The 20,063-nt window shown below is 40.6% G+C and overlaps 2 protein-coding genes across 2 annotated transcripts; one reads left to right on the plus strand and one right to left on the minus strand.

The window, feature by feature from the left end:
- The first annotated feature begins 2,209 nt into the window (after positions 1–2,209).
- LOC129749055 (chymotrypsin-2-like) lies at positions 2,210–3,190 on the plus strand. The gene is made up of 3 exons (XM_055743878.1): positions 2,210–2,313; positions 2,374–2,792; positions 2,857–3,190. Exons 1-3 carry the CDS (start codon positions 2,259–2,261, stop codon positions 3,157–3,159), a joined length of 777 nt encoding a protein of 258 aa, XP_055599853.1. The 5' UTR covers positions 2,210–2,258; the 3' UTR covers positions 3,160–3,190.
- Positions 3,191–9,725: 6,535 nt separating this feature from the next.
- Positions 9,726–10,598, minus strand: LOC129746433 (chymotrypsin-2-like). Its single transcript, XM_055740084.1, has 2 exons — positions 10,536–10,598; positions 9,726–10,476 (listed from the first exon to the last, which is right to left on the minus strand). Exons 1-2 carry the CDS (start codon positions 10,591–10,593, stop codon positions 9,764–9,766), a joined length of 771 nt encoding a protein of 256 aa, XP_055596059.1. The 5' UTR covers positions 10,594–10,598; the 3' UTR covers positions 9,726–9,763.
- Positions 10,599–20,063: the final 9,465 nt, after the last annotated feature.

Here is a 20,063-nt window from a genome sequence, read left to right on the forward strand (position 1 = left end):
GAAAATCGACGCTACACTCCGACGGCAACAAGCTGGATTCCGATCTCGACGATCATGTGTGGACCACATCACAACGCTACGAATCATACTGGAACAAATCAACGAATTCCAGGACTCTCTTCTGCTGGTGTTCGTTGATTTCGAAAAAGCATTCGACCGACTTAACCATGAAAACATCTGGGCGGCTCTAAGGCGACGAGGGGTCCCAGAGAAACTAGTCCATCTCATCGAAGCACAGTACGAGGCATTTTCGTGCAAGGTCTTGCACGACGGTGTCTTGTCCGAACCAATCCCGGTAACTGCTGGAGTGAGACAAGGATGTATTCTATCACCGCTACTTTTTCTAATCGTTATGGATGAGATTCTGATTGGATCGATTGACTGTGCACCGAACCGAGGATTGCCGTGGAATCCTTCAACAATGGAGCAACTGAACGACCTTGACCTGGCTGACGATATTGTTTTGCTCGCCCAAACACAACCAGATATGCAGAGCAAACTCGACGACCTCACCGAAAGTTCCAAGGCAGCAGGTCTCAAAGTCAATGTCAGAAAGACCAAGTCGATGGAGATCAACACAGGAAATCCCTCCAGTTTCATGGTAGCTGGGCAACAAGTTGAGAAAGTGGAGTGCTTCCAGTATCTTGGTAGCCAGATTACGCCTGATGGTGGTACCAGAAAAGACATCGAAACACGGATCAGAAAGGCCCGATTTGCGTTTGCGAGTCTCCGAAACATCTGGCGGTCACGCCAGATCTCTCTACGAACAAAAATCCGAATCTTCAACTCAAACGTAAAATCCGTATTGCTGTACGGGTGCGAAACTTGGTGCACATATGCGGTAACGACGCGAAAACTGCAAGTATTTGTAAACCGCTGCCTGCGGAATATCATCCGCGCTTGGTGGCCTGGCAACTGGATCTCGAATGAGGAACTACATCGCCGGTGTCATCAAAAGGCGCTAGAAATCGAGATTCGGGAACGTAAGTGGAGATGGATTGGGCACACGCTGCGAAGAGATAAAAACGAGATTTGCAGAGAGGCGCTAGATTGGAATCCAGAAGGTCATCGAAGAAGAGGTAGACCCAGAAATTCGTGGCGGCGAAGCCTAGCCGCTGAAATCCGAACTGTCGACGAGAATCTTGACTGGGACCAGGTGAAGATGCTGGCTCCGGATCGTCAACAGTGGAGGTCTTTTACCACGGCCCTATGCACCGGAGGATCGGCGCGGGATCATTAAGTAAGTAAGTAAGCAGCTTCCGGTCATATGTTCCACTCTTATGCCTGGTTTGTATTGCTCGATCTACTGTAAGGGTCTCCCGGAAACTTTGCAGCACCGAATTTACAGTCGATTTTGGATATTTCAGGACTTTGCGATCTTTACCCCTGACCACGTCGGTTTCTCTACGTGAGTGTGCAAAATTTTCTCTCGCCTTTCGCGTTCCATCGTCGATAACTTTTGAATGACTGCTTCAATCTTGATGAAATTTTCACCACCAATTAAACAAACCATCCGGATCAAAACACTGTCAATAAATTCGCGATGTGATAACTAAGGGCGCTGCAGTAAATAAAAAAATGCGTGTATTATCGCGTATTATTTAGTATTATCGCCCGGATTTGTGGTTAAAAAAAAATAAATCTTGGTTGAAGTTACTAAATCGGGGACGTAGTAAAGTTATCATGACGCTGTTCCTGAAAAACCCATGTATTTTTTCCGTGTAGTGATTTTAACAAACTCTAGATCAAAAACAGAATGAACATAAAACCGATTTACAGTTTTGGACTGCAATACTACAAGAGCAATTTCCAAAAGTAACACCGTTTTGGAATCGCCTTTATGACTGCTTTTTTTGGTCAAGTTTGTATGTTTCTGTTGGCATCAGAAAATTAAAATGGATCAATTTAAATGATACCACTAAAATGTTAAATTAAACACTTTGAATGGGTTGGACCCTGTATACCTACTAATCACAAACCGTCGAGATTACCTCACGGGTACCAATTACCTAATCTTCGGGTGCGTTTTTTATGATCCCTTTCCGCTAGACATCGATAGCTGCGATAGCAACTTTGAATGCAATCTGATAATAATTTATCTGGCTGTTGGCCATTTGCGATTCTCCAATATGGTGCAGCTGTCCAGGTCGATTATCTGGCAACAGGAATACAGCTGACTGCAGCAAGAGCACCGCGTGATAAGACGATTTTATAAAAGCTAACCGGTTCGAAACTTGATTGGTAGAAGTCTTTTCAAGATGCTGAAGTTTGGAGCTTTGTTGATGATCTGCTTGGCCGTAGCCAAGGCCAGTCGTGAGTAGTTCGGTAATACTTTATTGCGTTCTGTTTTAATATTTCTCTCTGAAATTTCAGCTGTGCTGTTAGGACAGGATGCCGAGCCGGAAAGCCGAATGGCCGGTGGACAAGACGCACCAGAGGGTGATTTCCCTTATCAGGTATCTCTTCGACTAGGAGGCATTCACTATTGCGGTGGTGCAATCCTGAACCAACGATGGATCATAACGGCTGCTTCTTGTGCTTCCGGAGTAGCGCCAAGTGCCCTCGAGATCGTTGCTGGAACTTACAGTTTGAGCAATGGTGGAACTAGTCATACTGCTGATCGAATTGTGATCCATCCTAACTTCGAGATCGAAAGTTTGACCAACGACGTTGCAGTAGTCCGAGTTCGGCAACCATTTATCATATCCAGTTCCGTTCTTGCCCTCCAGATGGGTAGAGACCGCATGAGCATCAGCTATGGAGCGATCGTTTCCGGCTGGGGTAGAGCTGGGGTAATTTTTAAAATTAAGTTTCTTTGTTCCACTGAATTTCCACAACTCTTTTTTCACTTTCAAGATGGATTCTCCTGCAATCTCCGATCGGTTGCAGTATCACGCAACCAACATCATCACCAACACCGAATGCCAGGCACGTATGGAGTCTCCTTACTACGAGCGTATCAACGATTCCGTCATGTGTACCTCGAATCCGGAAGGCGTGGGTATTTGTTTGGGCAATGCTGGAGGACCTCTTGTGTTCGGTGGCGAACTTGTTGGCGTTGTGTCTTGGAGCATTCCCTGCGGACTGGGGCTTCCGGATGTTTACTCTCGTATCTCGGTTCACCGAGGATGGGCTTTGGTCCACACCATGTTACCTTAAGAAACTCGTCTTAAATAAAAATGACATATTCTATTGGTTTTGTTTTTGATACAATTTCAATTAGAAATCATGCTAGAATTTTCATCATCCATTGTTATACCTTTTAAACGGACGTTGGTTTTACTTCATCCATATAAAAAAATTGGCGATTGATGATTTCGAAAGACTCAGGCATACACAGACATACAGCTAGGAATACTTCTTAAGGAAAGCTTGTTTATTGTTTATTCAACAAATATGCTACGCATCGAAATTATTTTTAATCTAGAATTTAAACTTTTCTTTCGGATTCCGTAACAATTTTATGAACCAGAAGCAGAAGGTTGTTAGCCTAATGTTCAGGGATACCCCTGACGGCTTGCGCGATAGCATCAGATTTTCTTTACGAAATAAATTAACGCACTCATTCCGAAACATTACAAACTTAATGGACTGTATATTGACTTCAAACAATTTAGACTTAAATAGATTTATGGACTTCCGACAAACACTGGTCCCTTGGACCTCTGACACTGGCCATATAGGCCTCTGACTCTGGCCCTGTGGCCTCCGATGAACCTTACTTGCTCCGATGATGGTTGGATGGGAAAAGAGATCGACCCAAGGAACGACTTTGGGTCGATCCTACAGAAAATCCTCTTCGGTTCCGATCTTAGCCGACATTTTTCGCGCGCATTGCTAGCCGTTAATGCCAGCAGCATAGCGATGATTTTACTGGGCCCTTTTGATGCTTAGGATGGTTCACAGCTACCTGTTCGTGCCAGAACATTCCGCCTACCTTGAAATACGACGGGACGTACGAATTTCGAAACCACCGCCCGCCGTAACTGCGCCGCTTGCCATGTACATTGAAGTATGCGAGACGCCGCTGGTGTAACTCGGTCTCAACACCACTCGCCGTCGACCTCCATTCGTTTGTTTGTGGGATGCTTACTACTACTGCACCGCCGTAGTTATGATGCCTCTCGACCTGCTGGAGCTGTTTGGTTGCCGACCTTTGCCTTTCTTTATCGCATCCTCTCTGGTTGTCTGCCTTCGTGAAGTGGTAATTTGGTTCTGGGTGCGTAAAAAGGGAAGTATCGCTTTCTAATTTCGGAAATTTATCAAAGCATACTTGACCTGTTGGAAGTGAGCGCTGGACTGATTCCTTTACCACGACCAGCGCTCTGATGTTGACTGATTTGATGACTTGAATCTCTGAGTGGGCTTCCGAATTTGTCTGACAGTAAGGCTGAACATATCAGGTCTAAGCCTTCTAACTTATATCAACATTTGAGCCGAACAAACTTGTTCCTAGGCTCTCTGACACAACCCAGTCTCATATTCTGACTTTATGACAAAATGTTTTGCTGACAGAGTTTCAAATAAACGGACTATCGGCTTGGCATTCCCCAGCTCTCCGACTTAAACCTAGACACAAGCTCACACTGACTCTCTGACGCAAACCCAGACTCAAAAACTGACATATTTCAACATAAATTCCAAACGCATGATTCTCTTAGTTTAGTATTTTTAGTTTGCTCTTTTCTTTCCCCCGAATTGCCTCATAGTTGCCTTGTTAACTCTCTCTTCCTCTTGGAATTGCTTAAACACTTAATTGACTGAATTGGCAATTAGAGCCGAAATGAATTTATGAATGGATAATGGCTGGAATTAGCCTGACTTCGATCCTTAACTTAACAGGTGTCCTAGGAGCGGACACCAACTTAGATGATGGCATGAATGGAAGGATCGATGGATTGCTGGTAGAGCCTGGCTTCGATTCTTAACTTAAAATTGTCCTAGGAGCGGATACCAACTTGCAAGATGGCATGAATGGATGAATCGATGAATGGCTGGTAGAGCCTTGCTTAAAAATCACACCAACAATACCCGCAGGCGGCTGCCGACAAATGCGTGTTAAAGCTGTAGCCGGATTTCTCGCGGCACTATAACGGGCCTCTGGACTTGGCCAGACTTTCCCTGCATTTGCCCCTTTAGAGGAGCTGACCTGATCCTGCGATCAGGCCTCTCGCTGACTCAAACAGACTGACGAACTCTCATGAATTACACAAACGCACTTCGACTCATTACAATTCAGCTGAGGAACCCTAGGAGATGGGTTTAGAGGTAGGTAGAGGAACACCTGATCGGTCCCTGATCTTTCAAACCTTCTCTACGATACTTTCTGATTCAACGAGACGATCTCACCAAGCACAACTGAAAACAACCCCACAAAGGGAGCAAGTGGTTGACAAATACGTATTGTAGCTCTAGCCGAATTGCTCGTAGCCTTACTCCATGGAGTGAGATGTAGCAGTGGAGGATTTAAACTGGTAACAACTACTTAAAACCAATGAACCAATAAATACTAAGGTTTGAAATTGGTTCAAATTTGATAAGGCACACCATTAAGAATGATGTACATACGGCTTGCGAGAGATAGAAAGAGAGAGAAAACCACACACAAACAAACTCAATGAAATCTTGAAGCAAGCCTATGTCTTCAGATTTGATGCACTAAATAACCTTAGCCAAAATAAAATAAAACGTGGAACAGGTAACCGTTTTTTAATTTTGTTGAAGGATGAATGATTCAATCATGATTGAAAATCACGCAATGAGGCATAGCAACTTTCAGATCACCCACATAATATAACAAACACAATATAAACGAATATGGCTCTCAATTTGTTTCATAGAACTTTTTGGTGGATTAAAGTCTTCAATGGATGAACATATCTTAGATAAGTCTGAGTTTTTTTTTTGGCAGTTGAACTTCAACATAACAATGTTTTCTGATGCTACAACCCAGCTTGCTGTCCTCAGAATATCAAAACAATGAAATGATTTTTCGTGTTTTAAAACTGACACAACTGCGTACCATATGAGCTAAACATTAGGTGATATTCATTCGGCGTATTTTATGACATCATATAGATAATATCTTCAGATTTGTCTATTTACCTTAATAATTTTTTAACTCTCGCGATCTTCGTCCATATCCTGAGTACCAACATACTAATTTATTCCGGATCTGACGATGGAAACTAGATTTATGACCTCCTGAACAATAGATATTGCTGGTCATTAGAAAGCAGCTGATTGTTTTAGAGCTGATAATAATCAATGGGAGCACGACAGGCACGTTATTAGAACAACTTTCACCAATTCTTCTTTTTTCTTTAATCACTAAGACTGAAGCTGGATTTTCACTATCTTTTGGAAAGGGTAAGGGAAGCAAACAGACGAAATTTCGAACACTACGTCATTTGCACACATTGGTTTGGTGGAATTCAGCAGTAAACCACCGAATCTGACCCGCTCAAAACTTGTTTCGACTTCGCCGACACAGTGAACAAACTCCACGAAACGTTCTCCAACTAATTTCAATTTTCCTCAGTAACAAAACTGATTCGCGTATAGAATTTTCAATAAATTTTCCGAGAACATGTCGAGATACCTAACACGAAAGTTGAAAGCAAAATTTGTTTTTGTTTGTTTCGACGTTTCTCAGTTTTTTCTCATTTTTATATCATGGAGATGGATTCTGTTAATCAATTCACAGAAGTGAATCAATTACGGACCATGGAAAAGGAAGGTCTCGACGGTTGAGTTTATTTCGAATCTTAAGCAAATCTTCGAACCCTTTATTTTACATCAATACTGCAACTTAAAACTTTTTGAACAATATTGGAGGATTCTTCGTAACGGACAGATAGCAGGAACTTTTAATAGGCATGATGCTTTTACTGGTTGCAAATCACACTGATCACACATTTCATAACGAACTACGACTATGGTACCTACATGGATCAACTATGGGTTCGGAAAATTATAGCTGGTTACTGATTATTTGTTCCGTCATTTTATACCTTTTTATCATTTTCATAACACAATGAATGATGTAAAACGATTTTCTCATAAGCGGTAATCATTAACATTGGAATCTGGAATAACTAGCTACGCTCATGAACGAAGTGGAAATCGGCTGTCTTCTCAAGGTGAGTTTGGGCACAATATGATGTTGGTGTATGATGTGGATTGGATACTCACAAAAATTGTTGTAACGAATTTGATGATGGACGACCTGGATGTTTTCGTTTCTTTTTTCATATGACTTGTTAGCTCTGATGATTGATACCACGAATATGAGTTGGGCAGAATAACACACACCTTCTATTTTATTTTCGAAAAACGATTGAACTCATAGGATTGCTAGTGGATCGCTAAAGAAGGAAGCCATTCTCACTCACGCTTGCTTTCACACACACATAATCTGATACTTATCGCTGACTGATCATAAATCCGGTTCGAAGGACTAATGTTCAGGGATACTCCTGACGGTTTGCGCGATAGCTTCAGATTTTCTTTACGAAATAAATTAACGCACTCATTCCGAAACATTACAAACTTAGTGGACTGTATATTGACTTCAAACAATTTAGACTTAATTAGATTTATGGACTTCCGACAAACACTGGTCCCTTGGACCTCTGACACTGGCCATATAGGCCTCTGACTCTGGCCCTGTGGCCTCCGATGAACCTTACTTGCTCCGATGGTGGTTGGATGGGAAAAGAGATCGACCCAAGGAACGACTTTGGGTCGATCCTACAGAAAATCCTCTTCGGTTCCGATCTTAGCCGACATTTTTGGCGCGCATTGCTAGCCGTTAACGCCAGCAGCATAGCGATGATTTTATTGGGCCCTTTTGATGCTTAGGATGGCTCACTGCTACCTGTTCGTGCCAGAACACCTAAAATCCCTGCTTAGCTGGTGGGAGCCGCATTTCACAAATTCAGCTGCTTGCTGCGAGAAAGACACTGTTTGAGCCAGCTCTGACCTGGAGAACAGACGCTTGATTGTTGTTGCACGCCGCCCTTGACCTGGGGAACAGACACGTGCGGCCATCTTCTCAGTCTGCATGCGACCAAAGCATCCACCGGGGTTGGGTACCCGATCTCCGCTTAGGTTACTCGCATCCCAGCCGGAACCACGGGGAGGTAGAGATAGGAGTTGTGAATAAGAGGTGAATTTTAGCATGAAAACACGGACACGAATTGGAACTTGGAACGCAATTTGCTAGAGAAGTCTGTTTGCCTAATACTGGAGAACACAAGACACAATCCGGGCAAGTCCTGCTTTACTCTGGCATACGAGGAGAACATGCTTCTCGGAAACGAGGAGTTGATTTCCTGTGAAGCCCGCAGGCCTACGTGGCCCTCATTAGATGGGAACCGATAAACGAAAGAATAATCGTAGCCAGTTTTAAAACACGGGTTAGAAACCTTACAACGGTCCAGTGTTATGCGCCAACTGACGTTGCCGATTTGCAGGAGAAAGAGCAGATTTTCAGTCAACTGAAAAGCGTGGAAGAGAAAATTCCGAAGAGTGACATTCGAACCCATTTAAGTGACTTCAACGCAAAGATTGGCTCCGACAATCAAGACCTTGAGCGCATCATGGGGCGCCATGGCCTAGGACAGATGAGCGAAAACGGAGAATTTTATGGCAACAACAACATGGTGATCGGTGGATCGCTCTTCCCCCATCGACACATAAGATCACTTGGGTATCTCGAGATGGCCGAACAGAAAATCAAATTGACCTCATCTGCATCAGCCGAAAATGGAGAAGGAGCCTTCTTGATGTCCGCAACAAACGAAGCGCAGACATTGCATCTGACCACCACCTTGTCCTTGGCGAGATACGACTGAGAGTTGCGCGTGTCCAACGGCGCGAGAGCCTGGACTAACTCCCTAGCCGAAGAGGGAGAAAGAGCCGCCGCCAATTGAGATATCCGATTACTTTATGACATTTCTCGCCGCCTCAGTGGTGCAAGGACTAATGCAAGAATGCCGCTAAAAGACCGGAAAGATCAGCTCAAACGATGGACTGAGCACTTCGAACAACTCACGTCACGAATAGCGATGGCCAACAGAACCCGCAGCTCGAAGCGCCAACATTAAGCCGCATAAATGGCGTCAACTCGGAAGCGCCTTCGCTGGCTGAGATAGAACCGAAAACATGCAACAAACTCAACCTTGAGTCTGCTGAGAGAGCCTGCTGGCTCGCTTCTACAAGGTGGAATAATACGGAGGTTCGCTTTCCGGACAAGCAGCTATCCACAATTGTTGAAACCGGATCGAACGATATCGATAGAATCTCTTCCTCTGGCGTCTAATGCAGATTGATTTCAATGAAGAGGAGGGGTATGCGTGGAGACCTTGAGTCGTTACAAGGATAGGTTAAGTGGTAAAAAGGAAAGGTATTCTTGAAAGTTGTATCGCTCAGTCTACCCGATTCACCCATGGACCCTGAGAAGCAAATTGGAGTGAAGCGTTGGACTGTTATTCGTAAACGAGGATTTACCACCTGGGTTACCAACAAAAACAAAAGTTCTCCACAACAATCCCTAGGGTTTTATCACGCAGAAATTCATGCTGTTAATAAAGCTTTGCAAAATATTGGCATCTGCTGTGCTTTACAGTAAACAGTAAATATTGTATCGGCCAGTATCATGTTCTGAGCAAACCTTTCCTGAGTCAGACCTACTGAAAAATTTTCAAATAACAAGAGCAATGTTTAAAAAACAAAAACAATCATTTTATTTCAAAACATTTTAACCGGTGTGGGACAAGATCCAGGCACGGAATGAGGAAACACGGGCGAATACATCGGGAGCTCCGAGTCCGCAAGGAATACCCCAGGACACGACACCTTGCTGCAGACCTCCATGGACCAATGGGCCACCGGAATCTCCCATGCACATACCCTGGCCAGTTGGGCTCAAAGTACAGACGGTATGATCAAAGACACGAGCAGCGTTGGCAACAGAGTGACGGCTACGGCAATCGGCCAGGGTGATGATGCTGGTGCTCAGCCACTGCAGATTGTTGGGGATACCAGCGTTAGCTCCGAGTTGTCCCCATCCGGATGCCAAAGCGCCGGCGGCGGTGTTGATGAAGTTAGCAGCCAGACCAATAGGTTGAGCCAAGTTGGTGAAAGCAATAACGGTAGCTGTATGGACGACCGAAATATCGTTGGCCAAGGTGTTGGCGTTGTAAGACGGATGGTTGATGATGGCCTGGGCATTGTGCATAACTCCACCGCTGTTCAGCAAGTGAGTTCCGACAACGACGCGAGTGTTAGCGGTGGTACGTCCAATGGTGCAGTGAGCAGCGGACAGAATCCAACGGTTATTGACGATCGAGCCACCACAGAAGTGAGCATTCTGGGCCGAACGCAGAGAAACCTGGTACGGGAACTGACCGGAAGCGGCATTCTGACCACCAACGATGTATCCTTCCCATTCCTGATACTCGACCGGGAGTGCTGTTGAAAAAAGATGCGTTAGAGAACACCGAAAACAACTTCCAACTATCTTCACTTACTCTTGCCGAAAACGGCAACGGCAGCCACTAGCACAAACAACAAGCTCAATCGGAACATTTTGATCGTCTCACCTGGATGACCGGTACGGGAGGTGATTATATATGAACGAAAATCTTATCGGGATTTCCAACAGGTCGATAACGATTCAGCTACGCACAGGTTTAACCATAAGTAAATTGAGATATTTTGAGGAAAAGGTTCGCTATGAAAACTGAGAAAACCCAGTGATTTGACGCCAGCGGAGAAACTTCTAGCATTACAAAATAAAGCTGATAAAAATACATTCCCTTATTTTTTTTCCCCCTAAAAAAACGTTTAAAATCTGAGAAAATGCCATGTCATTTTCGTTTTCCAGTAATCTATCGGTGGTCCTATCTTCAGATCTAACTGGCGATATATTTTTTTCTAATGTTGAATAGATCCCACTGGGACAAGGAGTGAATTGATTGAGATAATAGCTCTTCGTTACATTACTCAGCACCACTGGTTAAACAAAAAATTAATTTTTCATTGAGAAATAATTTGTTTAATTTTTTACAATAATTTATTTTGTATAATTGAAAGAAATAACCAAAACGTTAAAAAGTAGGACAAATGAAATTGTAATACTTTAAAGCATTTTGCTTGATTTAGGAAACATCTGGCAAAAACTGTTGTTATGTTTTGTTACAATTAAAACATTATAAATATTTTTTTTCAAACTCATGTTCGAACTCTAGTATGACTAAGGTTGCCAGAATTTTTTCCACTCCCATCCGGGCCTAGCAATTCCGGGCATTTTTATAAAAAAAACCTGGCAAAATCCGGGCATGGATTTCAATTTTTCAAATCCAAAAACCGGGCAAAAACCGGGCGAAAACCGGGCAAAATTTAGGAGTAATTATACATAAAAGCAAAGAAAAAATCCAAAAACATTGAAATTAATATTTTATTAATGTAATTGCAGACTTCCAATAACTTTTTGGAACACTTAAATATTTAAAGGTTTATAAAAGTGAATCAGCGAAATTATTTGAAACAACCGTTGAAAATTTCCACACCGTTAATCGATTTTGTTGAAACTTACTCAAAAACTTTGATTTTTTATGGTTTCTTTGTGAAAATTGTGGAAAAATCCGAGAAATATCCGGACTTTTACACGATTCACCACGATTTTCACCGGACTTTATCGAAATTTTGCATCAAATATCCAGGCAAACCCGGATAAAACCGGGCAATCTGGCAAGCTTAAGTATGACAAAGTCTAGAAAATCACGTCACCAGTCGTGACGTGAATTGTTTGTGTTCACGCTAGCAAGGTGCATCGAAGAGCGATTGGGATTAAGGATGAAGCAAATCAACAAGGTTATCGGTTAATTGATTGTTACCGATACGGTTTGGCAATTCCGGGAAATTTTGAATCTTATCTCGGCACTTATGAGTTTTAAAATTTTAAATTACGATTGAATGTACCCTTTGGGGCCGTTAAAATATTATGTAACACATTTGGATCAGATTTTCTATCCAGAATCTACAAAGCGTACAAAGCTATTATACCCTCTCTCACCCCTAAACGCGTTACGAAATATTCGAATGACCCCTTTGCAGTACCCGCGAATATACTTAAATTTTGCGCTGGATAAATATCATTTTAAAATTTTTTATTCTGAAGTTAGTGATCGACCTCAACATATTTGGTCACTTTGTATCCAATCGTTTGACAGTTTTGTATTGTGCTGAGTGTTGCCAGTTGGAACATTTTGTTGTTAATTTGTAATAGTTTCTTGCGGAAAAAAGGGATGAAAACTCAATTAAATTTTATTTTGATTTCTACTTTAATGAGAAACATTTTTTATACTATTCGTTATGGTCTGGACGAAACTTTTGGAATTTGGATAGTTTTTGTTTATGCTTAAAAGTTCTGTTGATCGTGGCCCAGAGGAAAGCGTTAAATTTTTCTACGCCAGATGTCATGAGGTCGAACCTCGGTCACGGCAGCAGTATCAGGTATCAGAAAAGGGGTAGGCTTAATAGCGGCACGTTATCTAAACAAACGGGAAATTTCTGTCTAGTCTTTCTACCATTATTCATCATATGCCTGAGAAACCTGAAAACCTATAAAAGGGATAGAAAATTGAATTCAATGTTTTATTCAAATTCATAACAAAATATGGCAAGACCTATCTACATAGGGATTTTAAGGCATTAAAGCTTATATGGGGTAAAGAATCACAAAATATTACCTTTTTAAATTTTTAGAATTCGATTTAATTATTACATGGCAGAGTACAGAGTCCAGAAACGTGTCAGGAAAACGAGAGACAGTTACTTACAAATAGGAAATAACATAAATGATTTGAGGAGATATGATTTTTCAATAATCAGAGAATACTCTAACAAGTTAGGGTATGTGAAGATCTGATTTATAGAGGCATAGTTGCAGGGTGGATAAAAATCAATGATTTTTTCAAAAAAATCAAAAAAATCAGATTTTTTTTATTTAAATCGGATTTTTTTTATTTAAATCAGATTTTTTTGATTTAAATAGGATTTGTTCTCAAATTGCATTTAAGGGAAATATTTAAGCATCCGAAGGTTCTTCCATCATGTTCAAAGCTGAGTTGTTATTGAACTCAGCTTTATAAAGGCTGTATAAGTGTAACATTCATGATTCATGATTTTAAACATTCATCAAAGACCAATGCTTTTCAAACTAAATCCACATCGTTTCGACTTTGTATCTAACGCCTCGAAACGATTGACGGTTGTCTTGGAAAATTTTGTTAAGTTTCTTCGTAAGTTTTCTTCTTTGTTATGCATGTTTTCCACTGTCCTCGTCTAATTTTATAATTTTTTAAAGTTTTTTTTAATGAAAATAGTTAATTTCATTAAAAATTAGCAATTCTTTTACTGAATGAAAATATTATCGAAATTCACCAAACACTTTTTATAGACGGACTAGGAGTTAGATTTTGCACTCAATCAACCTTCTTTTTCTCTTGGTTCAGAGGAATCAAAAGAACAAACAAATGGAATAAATTCTAATTCATAACTTTTAAAAACATTGAACATTGAAATTCAAGTAAAAAAAAATGAAAAATCAGATGATTTAATGAAAAAAAGGAAAGAATTCAGTTTGTTTGAAAGAAATGAACAACAATTATTTTGAGTAGACTTAAGCGGACATTGTTTGCCAATGCCAACTTCATATAAAAATATATTCATTGATTTAAAGTTGAGTAATATTTACGAAGTATGTCCACGTGGACATTATCCAAACTCCAACCCTCTTCCACGTGGACAAGCATTCGGCATCCTCGTCAATCACAACTTTCGGAATATCACAAAGACAAGAAAAAAAAAACAAAATTCTTTATTCCCGAGGGGAATTCTTCGATGCAAAAACGTGGACAAATGAAATAAAAACCATTCCATACTCACTAAATTTCAGGTATTTTATTCACTGAAGAACTTTGATTTGAATCATTGATCAAAATCAAGTGATTTAAATTGTGATTTAAATCATGATTTAAATCACTTTGATTTAATTCAAATCCACCCTGCATAGTTGGCATTAATCCTATCCACATAGAGATTTCCGAGCATAGATGCTTTTTACATTACATTTGAAAAATATTTTTTTGCTTATAACTTGCTTTCTAAATTTCAGACATACAAATGAAATGTAGCCAGCCATCATAGCTAAACCATGCAAAAGATTCATTACACCAAGTTTGATTTTTTTAAAAGACCAGTTAGTGTTCAGGACAGATAACTTCAATGGAAAAAAATAAATTTAAAATGCAGCTTTGACTAGTGCAAAAGCAGAGAAATTTTGATACGTAGTTTTTCGATGTGACAGCTAGGTTTTTTTATTAACTTGCGAGATATTTATAATCTGAACGTAAAAAAACTTTTGAAGTCCTTTTTAGTAGAGTAACATATAGTTTTGAACATCATTTTTCTGTTAAGCGATATTAACTCAAGAACAGGTGATTGCACGAAACTGGAGTAGTATTTGGAACATATTTTATACATATAAAATACCAGACCCCAACGTTTTGTTTTTCTTTTTTTTTTACATTGGGGAGATTTTACAGATAAAAAATGGCGAATTTTTTCGTGAAAAATCGTAGTTTTTACTTCAAACAGTAACAAAAATTTCATAAAAAAATTTTTAAGTTAAATAAAAACGTTGGGGTCCAGAAAAACATATTAAAAATATTTTGCTCTGATTTTTTGACTTCAGATGATTCTGTGCTAAGATACAGTGTCCACCGCAAATCCTGTTTTCTAAAAGGCATCCTCGAAAGTGCTCCGTCACCGGTTCATTTTTCAATATTTTTCAACGAAAAATTACTAAATGTTCTTTCAACAATGCTTTGTATAATGCAAAAACTTTGAATACATTTGTTTGAACGATAGCTCTAGTAAAAAATCGTGAATATGGTGTTTTTTTTACCCGTTAGACCCTACCCCCCCCTTAATTAAAACTGCCTTCTTAAAAAAAAAGACATACACCGTCTTAGCCGATTTAGGCTTTACAGACTGAATAAATGACGTGGACAACTAAAGATTAACATATAACACCCAGTACCGAGATGGGAATCGAACCCATGCCATCAGTGGACCAGCGATTACCGTTTTACCACGCTAACCACTCGACCACCGAGACGTACCTTCTTTTTTGCAACAAAATTCGTCAAGGATTTCCAATTTTTGCAATGTTTGGAATTGCATTATTGACAATTGTTTACCGATTAAGTTTATCTCAATAAGCGACTTTGAATGGCAAGTACGAATAGATTGTTTAAATTCCATTAATCGATGTTCTCACAATTACTGTACGAACTTTCATGGAAATAATATGTCATTATAAATCGCAAGCATGAAAGACTGCTCAGTTGTACAGTGGGATTAAATATTGAGCTTTACACAATTCTACTGCGATTCAATACAACTTAATTGATCTTTCTATAAGATTAACAAAATGTTATCGTAAAAATAGGGGATAACCAAACCATAAACGATAAAATATAACTTGGTTTAGCTACAAAATGATGTTTATACAATTCCAATCTAAACTGGATGCTTATACAATCTACAATGAACACTACTTTACGATTTTCTTTCTGTCAGGTCGAATTTTGGTAATAAAAAAAATAAAAATAATAAAATATCTACATAATTCTCTACATAATTCTCTACATAATTCTCTACATCTACATAATCTACATAATCATACTTAAGGGAGAAGTCTCTGGACTGGACACTTGTGTTAAATACTGTTCCGATTATTACAAATACCATTCAAAATAACGTTATTTTAAAAATCGTTAAGTGTTCAACCAAATTTTTGCCCAAGTACTGTTGTTTACAACCAAATGAAGTATCTTAGCGTTTTTATTTTTTTGTTGTCGTTTTTCGTGAAGAAATCTGAACATGCGTGGCCTTACTCCCGACCAAAGAAAACGGATTGTGCACAAATGGTGCACTGTGAGTAGTATTTCAATCAGAAAACTAGCTTAGGAAGAAGGTTTGAGTGAGTGAGAACAGTATACTTTTGCAAATTCCCCGAGACGTGGTAGAAAATTTGGCCCTGCTGCTCCTACAATGGACAAGAAAATCAAGGATTTCTACAAACGGCATCAGTTCAGGATATTGCTAAAAAAAAACTAGGTACCCAAAAAGCTAAATGGATTTCTGACCAAGCGGAAGCAAAAGCAGCCAAGAAGGAGCACCAAACAGGCTGAGTCCGTGAAACCAAGGGGTCGGAAACTCCACGACAAACTTCTGACCAGGAAATCGGGTTGTATTTTGATGGATGATGAAATCTACATTAATCGCGACTATGAAACTCTGCCTAGACCACAACATTTACGCGCAAGAATGTTTACAAAAAAAGGTTACTAGGTACACCCAAAATTCAGCCTCTGTGCCAATGGCGTGCTGTCAATTACATAGCATCATTGGTACAAGAAGATAACACGACCGGTGCTGATTCGATTAGCTCCCACTGGCATTAATCTCCCAGTGCAACCGAAATGCGTATGTCTGAATGAAACAAAATAAAAACGTTCTCACCTCCCTCCCTATCGCATCACAAGACGAAGAAGGAAGGAAATAAATACCGGTCAACACCAGGCAGCCAGCGAACCGAGCACTGTGCGTGTGAATGTAGCAAAAGCAACAACAAAAACATCCTTCTAATACCGTATTTGTTTTCTCCCCTCGATCAGTGTTCCACCGTTCCCGACAAAAACAAACACAAATCGTCGCCAGTGTATTGCTACCTCACTCACGCACACGCTCTCTCGCAACACTGACAAAATTTCCGGGGCAACACCGCCCGATGGCAGTGCAACACCAGGTCAAAACCAGTGCAACACCGTCCGAATAAACAAACAGTTTGACAGCACACCCACAATTCAGCCTCTGTGCCAATGGCGGCATCATTGGTACAAGGCATCATTGGTACAAGAAGATAACGCGACCGGTGCTGATTCGATTTGCTCCCACCGGCATTAACCTCCCAAGTGACCCGAATTGCGTATGTCTGAAAGAAACAAAATAAAAACGAATTCACGTCCCTCCCTATCGCATCACAAGACGAAGAAGGATAGAAATAAATACCGGGCAACACCAGGCAGCCAGCGAACCGAGCACTGTGCGTGTGAATGTAGCAAAAGCAACAACAAAAACATCCTTCTAATTCAATCCACCGGCAAACATCCACGGCCAAGCTGTGCGTGTGTATGCAGTAAAAGCAACAAAAAAAACATTGCTTCAATTCAATCTATAGGGCAAACAACCACGGCTAAGCTGTGCGTGTGTATGTAGCAAAAGCAACAACAAAAACATTCCTTCAATTCACCGGCAAACAACCACACCGACCAAGCTGCCCGGCTTTAGCAGCTGTGTATATGTAGCGTGTGTATGTAATAGCAGGCAGTAAGCAAAGCACAGTTCTCATTCAATGTGTTTCCCGTTCCCTTTCCCGTTTCCATCGCAAGACAAAGGAATGCATTGAAAGAAGGCTAAACGCCGGGAAGCCGCCGTTGTGCGTTTTTTTTTTGTGATTGATCGGTTACAGAAAGCCTATGACAAATATCCCTCATCCTGCATGAAGCGTGAATAGTACACTGGTTAAAATGCCGGACTGGCAAGACGCTTTTAATGGTAATTTGAGTTCGATTCCCACTACGGCGCTGTGGTTTTAATTTTTATTTTCTTGTTTCTGGGATGAATTGTCCAATAGGAAATAAATCCCATAAAATGTGTTTCTTGTTCCGCTTGAATGTAGTGGTCATCATTTTGGTTTGGAGCCGAGTTACGGTTTTTCAAACATATCGTTTTCGGCACAGTGCACATTTCAGCGCATTATCGGCACAGAGATATGCTAAATAGGCATTGGATTTTTGCAACCTCTTCTATGGGTGCACCTAGTGGTGCACCAGTGCAACACTAGTGCAACACTCGGCATAAACAAATACGGTATAATTCAATCCACCGGCACCGGCAAACCACGGCCGAGCTGTGCGTGTGTATGCAGTAAAAGCAACAAAAAAAAAAACATTGCTTCAATTCAATCCACCGGCAAATAACCACGGCTAAGCTGTGCGTGTGTATGTAGCAAAAGCAACAACAAAAACATTCCTTCAATTCACCGGCAAACAACCACACCGGCCAAGCTGCCCGGCTTTGCCAGCTGTGTATATGTAGCGTGTGTATGTAATAGCAGGCAGTAAGCAAAGCACAGTTCTCATTCAATGGGTTTCCCGTTTCCTTCACTCCCGTTCCCTTTTCCGTTTCCATCACAAGACAAATGAATACCTTGAAAGGAGGCCAAACGCCGGGAAGCCACTGTCGTGCGTTTCTTTTGTGATTGATCGGTGGCAGAATGCCTATGACAAATATCCCTCTTTTACATGAAGCTCAAATAGTACACTGGTTAAGATGTCGGTCTGGCAAGACCATATGGTCTTGGTGTTTTGAGTTCGAATCTCCCTACGGCGCTGTGGTTATTATTTTTATTTTCTTGTTTCTGGGATGGATTATCCAATAGGAACGAAATCCCATAAAATGTTTTTCTTGTTTCGCTTGAATGCATGTTTTAGTGGTCATGCATAATTTTGGTTGGAAGCCGAGTCCTTATGCCAGTTACGGTTTTTCAAACATACCGTCTTCGGCACAGTGCACATTTCAGGGCATTATCGGCACAGAGATATGCTAAAAAGGCATTGGATTTCTGTAACCTCTTCTATGGGTGTACCTTTGCATAACAATCCTACAATCGTTTGGCCTGATTTAGACTCAAAGGATGAATGAAAGCGGCAAATCTGAAGAAATACATAAAACCAGCGCATTCGAGTTTGAGTCGTTCGGCCAGTGCAGACGCGTTTTTGTTCACTGTTATTCCACTGTTTTCGGAGAGAGTTTTCTACTTGGATTGAGGTTATGGTTGCGGATTCGGTCAAATCAAATAACCATCAACAGGAGGTGCTCTCCTGTTTGACCTACAAAGCCCGGTTTGGGACACCTTTGAGGCATAAATTCGGACAAGGATCCGAAATTCGCTCATTTCCTCTAATCACCAAGCGAGCCAACTCATCACAGGAACCACAATTTTATTTTTCCTTGCTGTTGCAATCAAGTTTGCACTTTTCAGCCAAAGGGGAAGGCGTATGTTGCATCTATCTTCCTGTATAAGGCAGTTAAGCGGATGCAACAATTTTGTATCAACAACGAAAACACTCAATGGTGATCTGCAACATTCAAAATTCTAGTTGTCGCTGATCATTGCTGAGCGCATCGTTGGTGAACTATTCACGAGCAGACTATCCGAGCTTTTTTTGTTTTCGTAATTGTCGCAGCAATCTTTGGTCAGAATTGCTTGTAGCTTTTAGCAGGGGAAGTATAAATTCCCAAACATATCCACCTAACCCGGCGTCTACTATTGGTATATAAGCGATACATTTTGAGCAGTTAACTTCCGAATGTTTCACTGCTGAATAATATATAGAGACGATCGCGAGCGAATGCAACAAACGAAAAATTTCCCCTTCTAAGATCGCTTAGCAACTACCCGCATGGAGCAGTATTGTACAATGATGATTCCCATTATCTTTTTCCCAAGACACCCAAAAGATTGTCTTTATAGTTATGGATTATTAATGTACGATTTATCTGATATTTTTTCCGTGCAATGGAATCGTTTGGACGCACTTAACGATACAGTGAACAGGTCGTTAAGTAGAGTAACCATTCGATTTTTTTTGCTTTTTTCTACTCACTCCGAGCAAGTAGTATCATACGTGGAATCTTCACTTAATGGTTTTCTCATAAAAAAATAACGATACAACATATCGTATAGTTTTTAGCTATGCGGGATAGTACGATAGAAATCAATCGAACTGGACGATTCGATAAATAGTTATAAAAAGATAATATTTTATGATATTTCAGATATTCAAAAATTAATACAAGCATTTCGGTGATGATGTCACTTTATTGAGAGCTATACAAATTCTTTAAAATCGAAATTTCAT

Source organism: Uranotaenia lowii, chromosome 2 (genome assembly GCF_029784155.1).
Source record: "Uranotaenia lowii strain MFRU-FL chromosome 2, ASM2978415v1, whole genome shotgun sequence".
NCBI classification, from domain to species: domain Eukaryota; kingdom Metazoa; phylum Arthropoda; class Insecta; order Diptera; family Culicidae; genus Uranotaenia; species Uranotaenia lowii.